This window comes from Sinocyclocheilus rhinocerous, unplaced genomic scaffold (genome assembly GCF_001515625.1).
Source record: "Sinocyclocheilus rhinocerous isolate Xijiao unplaced genomic scaffold, SAMN03320098_v1.1 scaffold798, whole genome shotgun sequence".
Lineage (NCBI taxonomy): Eukaryota > Metazoa > Chordata > Actinopteri > Cypriniformes > Cyprinidae > Sinocyclocheilus > Sinocyclocheilus rhinocerous.
In genome coordinates, this window is record NW_015635037.1 from 150,655 (window position 1) to 170,224 (window position 19,570).

Below are 19,570 nucleotides of genomic sequence, written 5' to 3' on the forward strand. Positions count from 1 at the left end.
ACAAGGCATCATTCACAGTATGGTAGGGGCATAACATTTCCGTCACACGCTTGAGGTATTCGGTCAATCACAACGCTCTGGATAGCTGGCCAATCAGAGCATACCTCGCTTTTCAGACCAATGAGGTTTGTAAAAATCGACGCGTTTCAGAAAGGCGGGGCATAGAGGAGAAACAATAATGTACAGTATGTGGAAAATAATGTTTTTTTAACCTTAAACTGCATAAACATTTCATTACACCAAATACACAAAATAATGTTCTTTTTAGCAGCATCATATGACCCCTTTAAAATATATATATTTTTTATAAAATATTTAGTTTATTTTTTGTTACTTGCAATAAAGACATTATTAAATGATATACATTATTTGTATATATAATGTATTACAAGAAGAAAGAGAGACCCTATGCAATGCAATAAATGTACTTAATAGATTATTAATATATTTAATCTATACAATTATATATTAATAAAATTTATACACAAAACATCAATTTTTAGTATCTTTTTTAGCAATAAATAACTAATTAGTATGATAAAAAATAATAACAACCATGATATAATAATAATTTATATTAAATATAAAAAACATTAGTTTCTCCTTTTTTCATACAAATACTTACAATAAAGACATTAAGGGCCAGATTTACTATCAGCTTGCGTCAGTGCAAACCCTCAAAAAACTACTGTCAGGATTTACTATAGACACGCAGCGGGAAATTAGCGCTGAAAAGGTGTGGACACAGTTATTTTTGCGACTCACCTTATTGAATATGCATTTGTAGGATCTTTAAATTTATGGGAGGAGAATATTTAAATGAACCACGCAATGTGATTTACTAAGATTTGCGCTCGTCAATTAAAGTATTTGCGGCATTATTTAATGCCCAAAAAAAGCAGGCGGTAATTGCGCTGCTCTTGGTAGATTGCGCTGGTCATTATGGAAATGAGATGTTGCGTCTGTGTTCTTTAATGTGCACCTTGTCATTAAATCACCTGTACATTTTTTCCCTCCCATCGGCGCTTTAATGGAATTGCGCTCTAGCGCTAATTTGCCCTGTTTAGTAAATCTGGCCCCAAATGTTAAACGTATTAAATCTTATACATAATCTTATATACTTTTCACAAACAAATAAAATAAAATATTGAACCTCCAATTGTGTAAAAAAGGTTAATGAGTCACTAATGTATACCCTATTTGTGGAAAAAGCCTCCAGCATCCCTTCTAATTAAAAGTTTCGGAATAGATTCTCTTCCATTCAACATGTACTGTACCAAACAAAGTGAAATGTTGAATCCACATGTCCTCTTGTTCATTCATTTGCCCTTGCAGTGAGTCATGAGACGATGGATGTGTATCCTACAAGCCGATGAGGATGAGGATGACAACACCCCTCCAAATCGGGGGATTGCAAAAAACACAGTCGCAACGTGACACACGGGACGGACACAAACTCCTACTCGATCACAAGATCATAGACAGAGGAAGATGAACGGGGGGGTTTGCTACTCTATACCTACAGTGGCTGGTCCTCGGTACAGGGGACATTGGGATGCCGTAAGTGACTGTTTGAGAGCTACGATGGCAGTGAACATTTAGTGTTAGTAGACACTTTGTGAGTGGGAGTGGCTTTAGGGTGAGGGGAGGGGTTGAGGAGGGTAACAGTAAAACTAAAACTAAAAATAGGATGAGAAACAGATAGGGACAGGCTTACCATCTGTGTGTTGGTGGCCATTAGCTGAGGAAAGGAAGAGAAGCAGAAAAGAAAAGAAAGGCAAAAAGGGAGTAGGTAAAAGGAGGAAAAGAGATAGAGAAAGAGAGAAAGAGAAGAAAACGAAAGAAAAGAAGGAGAGGGAGGGGACAGGGAGCAAGAAAGTAAAGAAAAAATTAGGATGTTATAACTTAAAGTAAATCAAACAGGTAAAAAAGCAATCCAAAAAGGTTACTATGATTTAACTTAATGGCACAGAGAAAGATGTCTGGTCTGACTGATTAACCAGCATGCTTTGTGTCGCATAAATGAATGGGGAAGCACCTGTAATGACTTCAAACATACGCAAAGGAGGACAGACAAAAGTCTGCAAGCTAGATCAAGACCGCAGTTAAACCACAAGTATGTACATTACAAACCACAAAATAACTCACTCAACAAGCAGCGGCCACCCATTCAATCTGTATGCGACTGCTTTATTTGACTGAGAAAAACAATGAGCTCAAGAAATAAAAACGGCTGGTTAAGTTGATTAAATAAAACACACACAGAAAAATGTGAAAACAAAATCATGGTTTAGACAGTGACTGCGTTACCTGTCCGTTGCTGGTGAAGGTTGTGTTGTCGAAAAGGAAGAAAGCACCAAAGAAGAAGACCACGGCATCAAAAATCCCCAGAAATGTCCAGTAGATGAAGGTGGGCCATCTCAGGAGGGAATTCTTGGCAATATCTCTGTAAAAAGAAAGATATTAAAAATGAAAATATAAAGATAAATCGCATATCGTTTGCAAAACCACACTGTATTGTAAATGTTACACTTTACAGACCTTTAACAATGTACATTTAACATACAAGTGCATGCAATACATTATAAGCTACAAATTTCTAAATCATGAATAGGGTTATTATCAAAAACTAAAACTATTAAAAATATTGTTCATTGAAATAAAGCTCAAATAAATTACAAATATTAGATGAAAAACAATTAGAAATGCTGCTTTGGCAAATAACAAATTTATGTTAAAGCATTAAAATTACAAAATGGAAATTAATAATATCTAAAACTGAACTAAAAATAAATTAAACCTAGTGTAATATTTTAAAAAAAGAAGAAAAAAATTGGAAAAATGGGGAGATTATAAAAAGTATCTTTAATCTCACATGTTTCTGCTTGACACAATGAGATTAAATGAAGAACCAATGGAAAATCTACATTTATTCATTTAGCATTTTGCTGAAGTTTCTGCTTCTCAAATTAATAAACTCACATGCCACCTTTAGAGTTTCAGAAGAGATCTCAGGAATATCCCAAACTGAGCTCAGGTTTTGTAGTCTTTTATAGTATTGTTGGTATAAATGTATACCAAATGAAGTGCAACCGATACTAAACTGAAAAGCAAAGGAGCAGTCAAACATTTCATTGTAAGATCATATTGTTATTTTTGAGCGCTCTATGAAAACTCAGTTTAGTCTCAAACCACACTTGAGTTTGGATGGATCATTTCAAATGAAAGTGAAATTGGGGTCAGAAAAAAATAAGCATCACTTCTGCTGTGCTGTCCATTCTTACTTTAAAAACATATAGAAAAATTAAAAAGTATATATCAGATCAGCGCTTTTTCTAGTGAGAATGTCCTTGATGGCTACAAGTGCCACACTGTGTGTCAGTAATGAACACTTTATATATTGAACAAGCAATGCAGAGGAATAAGATTGAAAAAAAAAAATGCAGTGTCAGGACATTTGGTGATAAAATGTAGACCAGTTCTAACGGTATTTCTGCCCAGTGTAGTGTGTAAATTGAGTTTAGTGCAAGGGTCTGTGCAGATATGTTTGCCAAAGGCTGATGAAACTGTCCAATTATAGCAGCCTCGTATTTGGAAGCAGCGTGTTCATGTGATTAAGTGAGAAAACCTGGAGGCTCACAATCAGAAAGAACATTTTATAAAAGGGGAAAATATAGAGAGTGAGACTGGGCTACATCAGGCGGTTCATTAGATACAAAAATGATGCAAGGAAAATAAAAGTTTTCAAAAATCCAGATTATTTAAATTTTAATTTTAATTGAATCAGCATATTAAATGGTCCCTGAATGGGCCAGTGCTGTGCTGTCACTATGACTTACATTAGTTGAATATGTATATGCGTTTTAATTAAAGTGGGAAAAGCAAAAAAAATTAAATAAAAATAAAAACACTATTACTTAAGTATTTCAAAAGTGCTTTATGAATATGCTATGAAGTCTCAGGGACAACAAATCTCAGGATAAGAAATAATGAGTGTTTTGAGTCTCAGCGAACCAACAGCCATGCAAAAAGGAGGCCAAGGTGAGTATAAATAGCCAGTGTATAGACAGGGATTTATCAGTAGGTCTCACAGAGGGACCCAGAAATAGAATAGTGAACAGATAGTAAACGTGCTGACACGTACCACACGTCACGTATCAGCCAATAAAACAACTTCAACTCAAACCTAACTCCATACTGGTTTTCCATTTTGGGTGAATTGTTCTCATTGTTTAAACCTATGCTTTAAGTTTAAAGTATAATTATCGCATCACATTCAGACTATAGGTGTAGATAAAGGGGATGTTAGTGAAACCCAAATGTTCCTCACCTGTAGAGAGTAGGGTCCCGTTTGAGGATGTCCATGTTGATGTGCTGCTCCATCAGACTGTAGAGGAGGATGGGTAATGAGGTAAAGCTGATATTGTACAGGGTCAGATATGCCGTGTCATACAGTGGCTGCAGAGGGACAAAAACAATGAAACCAGTTTGCTATAGTTGCTGTAAATCAACAGTTAAGTTCAGTGTAAGCACAGAAGAGAAATAACTACATGCACTTTCACATTCCACGTGTCAATTTCAACATCTATTTCAAATGTAGTCTAATAGTGATAGACCTTTAAGACACTTTGAGGTATGCGTTTACCTGCTGAGAGAAGCCACAAAAGAACTGATAGAGAAACTGAGGGAAGATGAAGCACACATTCTGTGGAGAGAAAACAGACCCTCAGTACTTGATGTGCTCAACCCTTTAGGGGGATTGCGTGTGTGTGAATTCTGTTTGCTATAAATAGCGCTGCATTAGAGTTGCATTTTCAACAAGATTGTTCAGTGGTTTAGTCAGAACTCCTGGGAAAAAGTAGCATCCACACATATTAAGCAACTTTTTTTTCCTGTGTTTACAACCGCAGGCAATGTCGTTTGTGTTGTGTCAGCTAGCAATCAGCTATTTTGCTTGACATTATCTTTTTTATTTTGTGTCTACACATTTTGTTTGTTTGAGTTCACCTTATAGAAGAAGTACTGGACCAGCTCAGCAATTCTGATGTAGTAGTAGTGCCCGTGAACCAGCAGCATCTTCTTCAGGTGTTTGAACTTGGTAATTGCATAGTCGCTGTTACGGGCCGCCTGACGCCCCTCTTTACCCATGATCCCTAGAGGCAGAAAAACCAGTCAATAGGCATGCAAGATATTGCTGATAGTTGTTAAACAGAAGCCTATCAGAGATTTACTTCCTGGAGAAAGGATAACTTCTAAAATGATTTGTTTTTGTATGCGAGCATGAAATCACCTATGCCCACGTGAGCTTCCAGAATCATGCTGACATCATTGGCTCCGTCCCCGATGGCCAGCGTGATGGGGTGTTCTTTTGATGCTTTTATCAGCTTAACAATCTGAAAGAACAGTTTCATTTCTGAGAGATTAGATTATTAATCAGGGTTTTTGGCTGCTCATGTGACTGAGGCGATAGGATCATATCAATCCTATCTCAGACGAAGTGACTATTTGATTTGGATTTTACTGTTCGTTTCACATCAATAATTGTCTTGTAATGCTGTGACTTCTCTCACTTCTTGACTTTACAGTCTCTGGTTTTCCCAGCAGCCCCAGAGAGTGACTGGCAGGTTTAGCGTGCAGTAAATGAGAACGAGAAAGAGACCAGAGTCTCTTTTGATTGCGCCGTGTAACTCACAAGCTGAGAGATTACAATAAGGGAATGAGGACAACCATTCTCTGGCAGGTGGCTGTGTTTGTGTGAGTCAGGTATTATCATCATTGTGGGGACTAAATGTCCCCAAATAGACACCAAGACCTTTAGTCACCCTTAGTCAATAGAACCCACAAGGAAAATGGCTTAATACACAAAATATATAAGAAATATTTTTTACTCAGCAAGGATGCATTTAAGTGATCAAAAGTGACAGTAAAGACTTTTACATTGCAACAAAAATATGTTTAAAATATATGCTGCTCTTTTAAGCTTTTAAAAAATAGAACTGTGATAATAATAAGAAATGTTTCTTGAGCACCAAATCAGCAAGACTGAAGACTGGATTAATCGCTGCTGAAAATTCAGCTTTGCCATCACAGGAATAAATTAATTAAATAAAAAATTTATTTAAAAATATAATACATTTTTTTGGTTGATTTTAAATTTTAAAAAAATTATACTATTTCACAATATTACTGTTTTTCCTGTATTTCAAAACCCTTCATTCAAAAACATTAAAAAACCTTACATCTTACACCAATCATTTGAATGTTAGTGCATACTCTTTGAGACTGAAGTGCTGTAGTACCTGTGCTTTTTGTAAGGGTGCCATGCGACAGCAGAGAACAGCACTGCAGTTCCTGCAGATTTCCAGGAAAATCTCCTTATAGTTCCCTCCGTTGCTGGTTCCTTCCTGTGTTGGCTTCAGAACAGCTGACAGTGTCGCCCCATCGATTATCAGACCATAGTCTTGGCAATCACCTGAGAGCCTGTGGGGATCATTGTATGTGTGAAGGTGTCTGCGTGTGTGAGCATCTATGTGAGCACATAATGTATTCTACTGTACCTACCCTGAGAAAGTGTCCCTGGTAATGCTGCCATGCTGTCTCAGGACAGTTCTGCTCAGATCGAACAGGACGTCGTGGAGACTCTGCTCCTCTGTCCGCTTGGTTGTCAGTTCCAGGATTTGTGTATTGCGATGGAACAACCTGCTAGCATAGCATGTGGCTGCTGCCGCTTGCGTCAGTGCAAACCCTCAAAAAACTACTGTCAGGATTTACTATAGACACGCAGCGGGAAATTAGCGCTGAAAAGGTGTGGACACAGTTATTTTTGCGACTCACCTTATTGAATATGCATTTGTAGGATCTTTAAATTTATGGGAGGAGAATATTTAAATGAACCACGCAATGTGATTTACTAAGATTTGCGCTCGTCAATTAAAGTATTTGCGGCATTATTTAATGCCCAAAAAAAGCAGGCGGTAATTGCGCTGCTCTTGGTAGATTGCGCTGGTCATTATGGAAATGAGATGTTGCGTCTGTGTTCTTTAATGTGCACCTTGTCATTAAATCACCTGTACATTTTTTCCCTCCCATCGGCGCTTTAATGGAATTGCGCTCTAGCGCTAATTTGCCCTGTTTAGTAAATCTGGCCCCAAATGTTAAACGTATTAAATCTTATACATAATCTTATATACTTTTCACAAACAAATAAAATAAAATATTGAACCTCCAATTGTGTAAAAAAGGTTAATGAGTCACTAATGTATACCCTATTTGTGGAAAAAGCCTCCAGCATCCCTTCTAATTAAAAGTTTCGGAATAGATTCTCTTCCATTCAACATGTACTGTACCAAACAAAGTGAAATGTTGAATCCACATGTCCTCTTGTTCATTCATTTGCCCTTGCAGTGAGTCATGAGACGATGGATGTGTATCCTACAAGCCGATGAGGATGAGGATGACAACACCCCTCCAAATCGGGGGATTGCAAAAAACACAGTCGCAACGTGACACACGGGACGGACACAAACTCCTACTCGATCACAAGATCATAGACAGAGGAAGATGAACGGGGGGGTTTGCTACTCTATACCTACAGTGGCTGGTCCTCGGTACAGGGGACATTGGGATGCCGTAAGTGACTGTTTGAGAGCTACGATGGCAGTGAACATTTAGTGTTAGTAGACACTTTGTGAGTGGGAGTGGCTTTAGGGTGAGGGGAGGGGTTGAGGAGGGTAACAGTAAAACTAAAACTAAAAATAGGATGAGAAACAGATAGGGACAGGCTTACCATCTGTGTGTTGGTGGCCATTAGCTGAGGAAAGGAAGAGAAGCAGAAAAGAAAAGAAAGGCAAAAGGGGGGTAGGTAAAAGGAGGAAAAGAGATAGAGAAAGAGAGAAAGAGAAGAAAACGAAAGAAAAGAAGGAGAGGGAGGGGACAGGGAGCAAGAAAGTAAAGAAAAAATTAGGATGTTATAACTGAAAGTAAATCCAAAAAGGTTACTATGATTTAACTTAATGGCACAGAGAAAGATGTCTGGTCTGACTGATTAACCAGCATGCTTTGTGTCGCATAAATGAATGGGGAAGCACCTGTAATGACTTCAAACATACGCAAAGGAGGACAGACAAAAGTCTGCAAGCTAGATCAAGACCGCAGTTAAACCACAAGTATGTACATTACAAACCACAAAATAACTCACTCAACAAGCAGCGGCCACCCATTCAATCTGTATGCGACTGCTTTATTTGACTGAGAAAAACAATGAGCTCAAGAAATAAAAACGGCTGGTTAAGTTGATTAAATAAAACACACACAGAAAAATGTGAAAACAAAATCATGGTTTAGACAGTGACTGCGTTACCTGTCCGTTGCTGGTGAAGGTTGTGTTGTCGAAAAGGAAGAAAGCACCAAAGAAGAAGACCACGGCATCAAAAATCCCCAGAAATGTCCAGTAGATGAAGGTGGGCCATCTCAGGAGGGAATTCTTGGCAATATCTCTGTAAAAAGAAAGATATTAAAAATGAAAATATAAAGATAAATCGCATATCGTTTGCAAAACCACACTGTATTGTAAATGTTACACTTTACAGACCTTTAACAATGTACATTTAACATACAAGTGCATGCAATACATTATAAGCTACAAATTTCTAAATCATGAATAGGGTTATTATCAAAAACTAAAACTATTAAAAATATTGTTCATTGAAATAAAGCTCAAATAAATTACAAATATTAGATGAAAAACAATTAGAAATGCTGCTTTGGCAAATAACAAATTTATGTTAAAGCATTAAAATTACAAAATGGAAATTAATAATATCTAAAACTGAACTAAAAATAAATTAAACCTAGTGTAATATTTTAAAAAAAGAAGAAAAAAATTGGAAAAATGGGGAGATTATAAAAAGTATCTTTAATCTCACATGTTTCTGCTTGACACAATGAGATTAAATGAAGAACCAATGGAAAATCTACATTTATTCATTTAGCATTTTGCTGAAGTTTCTGCTTCTCAAATTAATAAACTCACATGCCACCTTTAGAGTTTCAGAAGAGATCTCAGGAATATCCCAAACTGAGCTCAGGTTTTGTAGTCTTTTATAGTATTGTTGGTATAAATGTATACCAAATGAAGTGCAACCGATACTAAACTGAAAAGCAAAGGAGCAGTCAAACATTTCATTGTAAGATCATATTGTTATTTTTGAGCGCTCTATGAAAACTCAGTTTAGTCTCAAACCACACTTGAGTTTGGATGGATCATTTCAAATGAAAGTGAAATTGGGGTCAGAAAAAAATAAGCATCACTTCTGCTGTGCTGTCCATTCTTACTTTAAAAACATATAGAAAAATTAAAAAGTATATATCAGATCAGCGCTTTTTCTAGTGAGAATGTCCTTGATGGCTACAAGTGCCACACTGTGTGTCAGTAATGAACACTTTATATATTGAACAAGCAATGCAGAGGAATAAGATTGAAAAAAAAAAATGCAGTGTCAGGACATTTGGTGATAAAATGTAGACCAGTTCTAACGGTATTTCTGCCCAGTGTAGTGTGTAAATTGAGTTTAGTGCAAGGGTCTGTGCAGATATGTTTGCCAAAGGCTGATGAAACTGTCCAATTATAGCAGCCTCGTATTTGGAAGCAGCGTGTTCATGTGATTAAGTGAGAAAACCTGGAGGCTCACAATCAGAAAGAACATTTTATAAAAGGGGAAAATATAGAGAGTGAGACTGGGCTACATCAGGCGGTTCATTAGATACAAAAATGATGCAAGGAAAATAAAAGTTTTCAAAAATCCAGATTATTTAAATTTTAATTTTAATTGAATCAGCATATTAAATGGTCCCTGAATGGGCCAGTGCTGTGCTGTCACTATGACTTACATTAGTTGAATATGTATATGCGTTTTAATTAAAGTGGGAAAAGCAAAAAAAATTAAATAAAAATAAAAACACTATTACTTAAGTATTTCAAAAGTGCTTTATGAATATGCTATGAAGTCTCAGGGACAACAAATCTCAGGATAAGAAATAATGAGTGTTTTGAGTCTCAGCGAACCAACAGCCATGCAAAAAGGAGGCCAAGGTGAGTATAAATAGCCAGTGTATAGACAGGGATTTATCAGTAGGTCTCACAGAGGGACCCAGAAATAGAATAGTGAACAGATAGTAAACGTGCTGACACGTACCACACGTCACGTATCAGCCAATAAAACAACTTCAACTCAAACCTAACTCCATACTGGTTTTCCATTTTGGGTGAATTGTTCTCATTGTTTAAACCTATGCTTTAAGTTTAAAGTATAATTATCGCATCACATTCAGACTATAGGTGTAGATAAAGGGGATGTTAGTGAAACCCAAATGTTCCTCACCTGTAGAGAGTAGGGTCCCGTTTGAGGATGTCCATGTTGATGTGCTGCTCCATCAGACTGTAGAGGAGGATGGGTAATGAGGTAAAGCTGATATTGTACAGGGTCAGATATGCCGTGTCATACAGTGGCTGCAGAGGGACAAAAACAATGAAACCAGTTTGCTATAGTTGCTGTAAATCAACAGTTAAGTTCAGTGTAAGCACAGAAGAGAAATAACTACATGCACTTTCACATTCCACGTGTCAATTTCAACATCTATTTCAAATGTAGTCTAATAGTGATAGACCTTTAAGACACTTTGAGGTATGCGTTTACCTGCTGAGAGAAGCCACAAAAGAACTGATAGAGAAACTGAGGGAAGATGAAGCACACATTCTGTGGAGAGAAAACAGACCCTCAGTACTTGATGTGCTCAACCCTTTAGGGGGATTGCGTGTGTGTGAATTCTGTTTGCTATAAATAGCGCTGCATTAGAGTTGCATTTTCAACAAGATTGTTCAGTGGTTTAGTCAGAACTCCTGGGAAAAAGTAGCATCCACACATATTAAGCAACTTTTTTTTCCTGTGTTTACAACCGCAGGCAATGTCGTTTGTGTTGTGTCAGCTAGCAATCAGCTATTTTGCTTGACATTATCTTTTTTATTTTGTGTCTACACATTTTGTTTGTTTGAGTTCACCTTATAGAAGAAGTACTGGACCAGCTCAGCGATCCTGATGTAGTAGTAGTGTCCGTGCACCAGCAGCATCTTCTTCAGGTGTTTGAACTTGGTAACTGCATAGTCGCTGTTACGGGCCGCCTGACGCCCCTCTTTACCCATGATCCCTAGAGGCAGAAAAACCAGTCAATAGGCATGCAAGATATTGCTGATAGTTGTTAAACAGAAGCCTATCAGAGATTTACTTCCTGGAGAAAGGATAACTTCTAAAATGATTTGTTTTTGTATGCGAGCATGAAATCACCTATGCCCACGTGAGCTTCCAGAATCATGCTGACATCATTGGCTCCGTCCCCGATGGCCAGCGTGATGGGGTGTTCTTTTGATGCTTTTATCAGCTTAACAATCTGAAAGAACAGTTTCATTTCTGAGAGATTAGATTATTAATCAGGGTTTTTGGCTGCTCATGTGACTGAGGCGATAGGATCATATCAATCCTATCTCAGACGAAGTGACTATTTGATTTGGATTTTACTGTTCGTTTCACATCAATAATTGTCTTGTAATGCTGTGACTTCTCTCACTTCTTGACTTTACAGTCTCTGGTTTTCCCAGCAGCCCCAGAGAGTGACTGGCAGGTTTAGCGTGCAGTAAATGAGAACGAGAAAGAGACCAGAGTCTCTTTTGATTGCGCCGTGTAACTCACAAGCTGAGAGATTACAATAAGGGAATGAGGACAACCATTCTCTGGCAGGTGGCTGTGTTTGTGTGAGTCAGGTATTATCATCATTGTGGGGACTAAATGTCCCCAAATAGACACCAAGACCTTTAGTCACCCTTAGTCAATAGAACCCACAAGGAAAATGGCTTAATACACAAAATATATAAGAAATATTTTTTACTCAGCAAGGATGCATTTAAGTGATCAAAAGTGACAGTAAAGACTTTTACATTGCAACAAAAATATGTTTAAAATATATGCTGCTCTTTTAAGCTTTTAAAAAATAGAACTGTGATAATAATAAGAAATGTTTCTTGAGCACCAAATCAGCAAGACTGAAGACTGGATTAATCGCTGCTGAAAATTCAGCTTTGCCATCACAGGAATAAATTAATTAAATAAAAAATTTATTTAAAAATATAATACATTTTTTTGGTTGATTTTAAATTTTAAAAAAATTATACTATTTCACAATATTACTGTTTTTCCTGTATTTCAAAACCCTTCATTCAAAAACATTAAAAAACCTTACATCTTACACCAATCATTTGAATGTTAGTGCATACTCTTTGAGACTGAAGTGCTGTAGTACCTGTGCTTTTTGTAAGGGTGCCATGCGACAGCAGAGAACAGCACTGCAGTTCCTGCAGATTTCCAGGAAAATCTCCTTATAGTTCCCTCCGTTGCTGGTTCCTTCCTGTGTTGGCTTCAGAACAGCTGACAGTGTCGCCCCATCGATTATCAGACCATAGTCTTGGCAATCACCTGAGAGCCTGTGGGGATCATTGTATGTGTGAAGGTGTCTGCGTGTGTGAGCATCTATGTGAGCACATAATGTATTCTACTGTACCTACCCTGAGAAAGTGTCCCTGGTAATGCTGCCATGCTGTCTCAGGACAGTTCTGCTCAGATCGAACAGGACGTCGTGGAGACTCTGCTCCTCTGTCCGCTTGGTTGTCAGTTCCAGGATTTGTGTATTGCGATGGAACAACCTGCTAGCATAGCATGTGGCTGCTGCCGTCTCCATTTTGTCCCCTGTGAGGACCCAAACCTTCATACCAGCCTTGTGCAGGGACTCAATGGTGTCGGCTGCTTTATCCTGCAGCCTGAAACATAAAATGACAACCAAGATGATTTTAAAAGCGGTTCATGTACAAAGTTAACACAATGTCGATATAATGAGCCAGTTGGGGTGCCTATTTACCACCGAATCGTCACTTAACTAATGACCAATCCGACCTTAGCAAATGTTGACAATCGCCATATTACCTTTCTTATGTAAGTTTATGGAAGTCCTGAGTGTTTGGATAGTTTTAAATGCAATTTTAAATAAACTTTCAGTTTGCAACGTTTTTAATCACATTCCTGTGTAATTTAATGTTTTACACCATCTAAGTGTATCTTAGATCTAAGTAAGTTTGAAGCTAACTATCTAAGTTTGAAGTTAATATGTCACACTCTGACATAAATAGTAGCCAAAGAACAACATCAAATATACAGAGTGACAATTAAGCAGTTATTGCTTTGACAGCCCAATTGTCTCAATTGTATAGTAGCAGCAGAAAGATTTGGCATAGTATATAGCAATCCTGTGTGCTTTATTCTTTGCGCAGTGCTGGAGTGAAAGTTAATGGACAGTGCTCTGCATGGCTCGGTGGCACGGAGGTCTTCTACTGCAGTGTGATGTCTCAGCCCACTTCACTCAGTAATTAAGCAGCCCAGCAGTCAGGATTCACAGTGTCACCGCTGCCAGAAAATTAAGACTCCACCCCCCACTGCACCTCACTCACAGCCCAGCCATGTAGGAAGTGACATTCTCACAAAGACTCCCAGGAAGAAACCACAAGACGTTCAACTACACTACCTATTAAACATTCTAATAACATGAATTGCATTTCACTTAACAACATTCTATTGAAGCTAAGCAAATTCCCCAAGTTAAGCAACATTCTATTTGAGTCATAACATTCCTTCTGACTTCCCCAAAATCCTATTTGGCTCGTATTTAAATCTTGGCTTAAAGTTGACACAAAATCAGATTTTATGTTATATGCTTCCTTAAATACACTTTCCTGGCCTTCTTGTGCAAGATTAATGTGCTTTATTTAAAAAAAAAAAAATCCACTGTCTTCATGATAACATGCTCTGTCTCTAAAATGACTTTTCTTTGCAAATGATGTCACCTAGGCCAAGGGGGCGGGAAAACTAATGTAACCCATTAGCCAAATAGCTATTTAAGGCATTGTATTAGGCTGCTGTTAGTTGGCAACAGTTAACACTAGTTTAACAGTAATTTAATGCTGAATAACTTTAATGTAACACTGCAGTCTTGCATTCAAGTCAGGCTCTATTCTGCTATAGAGCACCCACTTTTCTCTATGAAATCAAATTCCCAATAGATAAAAATAAAGTCCCACCCTTCTTTTTTACTTGCTGAATATCCTGTTGCACTCAGAAACACAACCCTTAAGGGCGCAGTGACATTTACAGAATTTTTTGGGTGAAATCCAGTCATTTCTGTATTTCAAGTCCAGTCACCACATTAACACAGATTTCGCAACGGGTCGGTCATGTGAATATACCGCATTGACCAACATAAAGCTGCTTGATTTGAATGTGACTTCTGTGTGAGCTGTGCATCATACATTGCTACACAACTGACGACAGACAATGGACCTTTTAGCCCACAAAAACGTAACTACATTTATAGAAGTAAAATCTGTTGCCATTGCCATGTCAACTTGAGTGTTTCAGGGATTTTATAAAAAAAAAAACATTACAAATAGTTAACGCTGCCCGTTATCAAATTAGCTTCCTGTATATTTGACTATAACACATGATCTTGAGTGACCTCTTGAAGACACAAACTGCCTACAGGGCACTGATTGCATCTAATCAACCCAGCCTGACAAAATAAGTTCCCGTCCAGTAATCACTATTTGTTTGCTCTGTCATATTCATTAAGGCGGCCAACATGGATTGATGTGTTTATTTATAACGTTGGGTTGGATGGCATCCATAAGTGCATAAGCCAAAACAGTAGTTCATCAGAACCGTGTCTGCCGGCCCCCGATTGATTCAAGAGGGGGTCTAATTACGTTAGCTGCTCATTATCAGGACACTGGAGCCTAACAGATGGACTCTATTGATTGCCTGTGCAATTAACATTAACTCACGCTGGTTCTGTCAGGGTGCTCACGTGAGCTTCAAACGGACGCTGGGCCTGTAACTCTTCCATCCAGTTGTAGGGCCGATCGGAACCTTGGCATTCAGCCAGTTATCAATCTAATATTGCTAATGCACATCCATTCTCCATTTCAGTTCAGGGAAATGCACCTTGTTTATTTAGGCGAACGCATAATGCAATTTATGGAAAACATAAGTTATTATTAACATGCTGATTTTTTTACAGCAACATGCAACTTGGAAAGCAATATCGGACTTGCTCAGAAATGCATCGGACGTCATGGTTCCATTTTTTGACACTATGGATTTTTTGATGGCGTAGTTGGCAGGAGCGAGAGTGAATGAGGCCCTTACTGAATGGTAATCTACATACTCACAAATGAATGACTTTAAGTGACACTACCATAACAAAAAACCTGAAAAAATGAAGTGTTTCCCTGATTCTCTATAGTCACTCCTGTGTAGCTACAAACTTGTAAATTGCTGGGAATGTACTGCAAGTCTTAGACTGTAATAAAACATTAAAATTAAACACTCTTTGATGTTTTTGGAACATACTCAAATCACCATGCATAACAATACTAAAATATTTCGCTCAAGTTATTCACACATAATTTGTAAAAAAAAAATTTTTTTTTTAAATCTCATCATGCTGGACAACAATAGAATTTTTTTCAATTAAATTTTTTTGCTCAAATTATTATTCACGTATCATTTGTTTAAAAAAAAAAATCTCAAATCATTCTGGATAACAATAAGAATTTTTTCAATTAAGTTTTTCCTATTTCCACTGTTGGTCTCAGACATCTTGATCCCACTGTCTCTACTGTACCTTTAAGTGGTAGAGTTATTTGCATTTGCGCTCTGAATTTGACAAAGGAATACTGAACATGAAATGGTTTGGATTCCACTCTGTTAGCTTTTTCTAAGTTCTCAACTTTGAAATCGAAAGTTTGATTCACTTCAGTACAGGAATTTTTAAACAAGTCAATCAAACCTAGATGGTATTTGGTAAATGTTAATCAGGTTGACTGTGAGTCAGGAGGCAGTGATTCACCTATCTTCCACAGCCGTGGCTCCCAGCAGGATGAAATCCTTTTCGATGACATCATAAACTTCAGCCAGTTTCTTGTCACGCTCCTGCAGAGCTAGTTTAGCGCTGTTGAGGAGACGGCACGTTTCCTCATACTCCTCATGAGTCAGCTTCTTATAAGCAACACAAAGAGTCCGTAATCCCTCCTACAGGGGGAAAGATTTGAAACAAAAGTGTCAGCTTAGCCTGCCAGGTCCATTCATTTACAAAAAGAGCCTAAATTCAACTCCAGAATTCATTCTTTTTTATAAAAACAGCATTAATCTTGGACATAAATATAGGTTTAACTAAGAATAAGCATAATATAAAGGAAAGAACAATACCGTTGCTAAAAAAAAATGAAAATTGTAGCATTATTTATATTTACTCACCCTTGTATTGTTCCAAACCTGTGACTTACTTTCTTCTGTGGTACAACAAATGGAGATATTTTAAAGAATGCTCACACTGCTCTATTCAATAGAATGAATCATGTGGTGATCACAAGCTGCCAAGCTCCTAAAAAGTATGGAAGCTTATTTCCACCGCCACACGGAATAAAAAAATGGTAACTGTGACTCAAAATTTAGAGTTTTTATCTTGTAATTGTGAGTTAACATCTCGCAATTCCGAAAAAAAAAAAAACAGAATTGTGAGATAAAAAGATTTTCAAATTTCTTTTTATTCTGTCGTGGAAATAGGCTTCTACAAAAGCCACATAAAAAAGCCTGTATGACTTAAACAATACATCCCATGTCAAATGTTACGTTTTATGCACTCAAATGTTATTTTTATGGTGACATCTTTGTCTTATTAGATCTGATTTTGCTGTATGCAAAAGAGCAGTGTGAACATTTTGCAAAACGTCTCATTTTGTGTTCCACGTAAAAAAGAAAGACATACTGGTTTAGAACGGCATGGGGGTGAGTAAATAATAACACAATTATCATTTGTTGGTGAGCTATCCCTTTGAAATGTAGATTATTAAATAACAAAAATGCTCTAGTAGAAAAGTCTCCATTATCACTATTAATAAAACACTACTGTTCTGCAGACAGTCTTGAAAACAAAGATTCAATTTTGTCTGTCTCTACAGAAACCTTTTCACTATGGCTACCAAAATCATGAATCAGCATAGACACCAGTGCAACCAAACCCCTTTCTAAAGTGATGTCATTCCTGACCCAGATCTGTGAGTAACACAATGAAGTAACATAGAGCTGTGTTAAGATCCATTCCTCATGCCTGGGACCATAATTATATTCTTTTTCTGCAAATGACTCCATATATTTGTCAAGTTGAAGATCATTATATTCATTAGATTATCAAGAGCAAAAAGTACAAATGACTTCTGGGTCCTACAGATACATTAAACTAATAACGGTTGTTTCTAATACTCATCCCTCTTATGAAAGCTAATGAGATCAGTGTTGGGCCGCAGTGTGAGAACACATAAATAGAAAGACAATAGACACATTGTCTTTGCTCCGTTTGATTTTCAGTGATGTTTAGGTACTCTTTCAGCTCTCTTTGAGGATGACGTTCATGCTAAACAAAAGTTGCACAAGCAAACACATGTGAGAGGAGCTTTTTTCCATCAAGATCTAGGAAGGAGCTTTTGTGGCTTATAAATAGCTCTGCTAAAATAAGAAAGAAGATGAAGATGTTTCCGATTTCTGCTCACCACAGCGTTGTGCTCTACTCGCGCTCTGATCTGCTCCACCTTTCCAGAAACCACCCGTGGAAAAATAGAAGAATCCGCACCTTTACAGAACAAATAGTACTCTCCTAGAACAAACAAACAATTATCAACACAAAGTGTTAAAAGCTACAAGGAAGAAACTGCACAACCACCAGTATGTCATGCTTTCAATACATTTATAATAGGTAAAGCAATATTTTTCTGTAATTCATGAAATCAAACTAATCTATTTGTCTTTGAGATTTTATATATTTTTTCTGTTCTCCTCTGAAATGCATCATAGTATGATAGTAAAATGGGTCACAAACATTGTTACATGTTGACTTTAAATTAGCACATTAGTTATGCTGTCAGGCTTTCAATGTATTCCAAGAATATCCTAATTGCCTTTTACATTAGAAGATAAGTTATCAGGGTCAATTGTATGTAAATGAATGTATTCAGGAATCATACAGATGTCTAAATCTTGCTCTCATTTGTATGCTAGTAGCGCATTGACCCACTTGCATTAACTGGCGCCTTCATTTGGGCGCACATAGTGACTCAGAGACCTTCAGTGGAATGTGTAACAGTCACTCGCAGTTCCAGAATGAGTGTGCATGTGTGTGTTTACTCAGCAATGCGTTGAGGACAAAATTATCCCCAGACATTAGCTAAATCCCTTTGGGGATGTTCTGAGATGGGAAAATCATTCATAAATAAAGTGAATAATTAGGGCTGCCAATCTCTAAAATTGTAATCAATTGATTACATGACATGCAGATTAATCAAATCAATCACAAATAACTGCACATATCAATATTTCCAGAGATCATTCAAGGACATATTATTGTGGCAAAATAAAACATTGAATAGACATGACAATATTGCCTTATAAGTTCATATATTTGTATTATTTCTATTTCATTAAACATAACTCAACATCACTAACCTCAATAAATGAATGAATGAATGTCAATTAAAATGAATTAATTAATTAAAAAATGTAATTATTAACATACTGTTCAAAAGGCATGATTAACTGCAGTATTTTTAGCACATTTTAAATACTTAATCACACAAAATTGAACATGTTAAAATGACAAAAGTTTTCTTTAGGCCAGGAATTAATTATATAGTACATAATTACACATTCATTATGCGTAATAATTATAATTAACTTTATATGTCCTCATTTAGATTGCCAAGTAAATATGTGTGTGTGTGTGTGTTTGTGTGTGTGTGCCTATTTAATTTTGAGAATACATTTGTACTCAGAAGTCAGCTGAATGACAAAAATCTCCTTTTGGGGGACGTGAAGTAAAAAAAAACTAAAAAAAAAAAAAACTGTAAAATTATCGAATGTCTCCATTTAGATAAAGTTATGCAAGTAAAAGTTGTGTGTGTGTTCATCCTACCTGAGCTTGATCTTACGATAACACTCATTCTCCTCCTCACTGAATCAAAGTTCAACACCTCCAACAGCTCAAATCTGTTAAGAATAAACACAAAAAGACAATGTTGCAAGCGTTTAGATTAAAAAAGTTAACAGCTCTACTATTACTAACTAACTACATTTATGTACACATAAATCAGTGGAATATGTAACATTGACTGAGTCCTTTGGGTTATATCTTTATCACAGACAGACAGAGTTTTTATGTGACTGCGCTCCATGCTGACCCTCGTGTTCTCAGCTGTAGGACAGTGTGTAGCTGCACTAATTATGGCTGGTCCTTGTCCTTCAAGGACACACACACACACACACACACACATACACACACACACACACACATACTCCATCTCACAAACACCGGTCCTATTACAACACTTCCTAAACAGGGGAACTTTGCTTCCCACAACATACTGTACAAC

General features: G+C 37.0%; 1 protein-coding gene across 1 annotated transcript in view; it reads right to left on the bottom strand.

Moving 5' to 3' along the window:
• Positions 1 to 19,570, bottom strand: part of LOC107746295 (probable phospholipid-transporting ATPase IH) — a 73,316-nt gene that overhangs the window by 6,927 nt on the left and 46,819 nt on the right. Inside the window, exons 16-34 of the mRNA XM_016560438.1 lie at positions 19,114 to 19,187; positions 17,699 to 17,802; positions 16,000 to 16,181; positions 12,611 to 12,862; positions 12,349 to 12,529; positions 11,340 to 11,442; positions 11,057 to 11,202; positions 10,695 to 10,754; positions 10,380 to 10,507; positions 8,360 to 8,495; positions 7,653 to 7,810; positions 7,527 to 7,528; positions 6,562 to 6,727; positions 6,300 to 6,480; positions 5,291 to 5,393; positions 5,008 to 5,153; positions 4,646 to 4,705; positions 4,331 to 4,458; positions 2,311 to 2,446 (exon numbers count right to left, since the gene is read on the bottom strand). Of these exons, the coding sequence (XP_016415924.1) occupies positions 2,311 to 2,446; positions 4,331 to 4,458; positions 4,646 to 4,705; positions 5,008 to 5,153; positions 5,291 to 5,393; positions 6,300 to 6,480; positions 6,562 to 6,727; positions 7,527 to 7,528; positions 7,653 to 7,810; positions 8,360 to 8,495; positions 10,380 to 10,507; positions 10,695 to 10,754; positions 11,057 to 11,202; positions 11,340 to 11,442; positions 12,349 to 12,529; positions 12,611 to 12,862; positions 16,000 to 16,181; positions 17,699 to 17,802; positions 19,114 to 19,187 (2,446 nt within the window). The remainder of the gene's footprint in view (positions 1 to 2,310; positions 2,447 to 4,330; positions 4,459 to 4,645; positions 4,706 to 5,007; positions 5,154 to 5,290; positions 5,394 to 6,299; positions 6,481 to 6,561; positions 6,728 to 7,526; positions 7,529 to 7,652; positions 7,811 to 8,359; positions 8,496 to 10,379; positions 10,508 to 10,694; positions 10,755 to 11,056; positions 11,203 to 11,339; positions 11,443 to 12,348; positions 12,530 to 12,610; positions 12,863 to 15,999; positions 16,182 to 17,698; positions 17,803 to 19,113; positions 19,188 to 19,570) is intronic.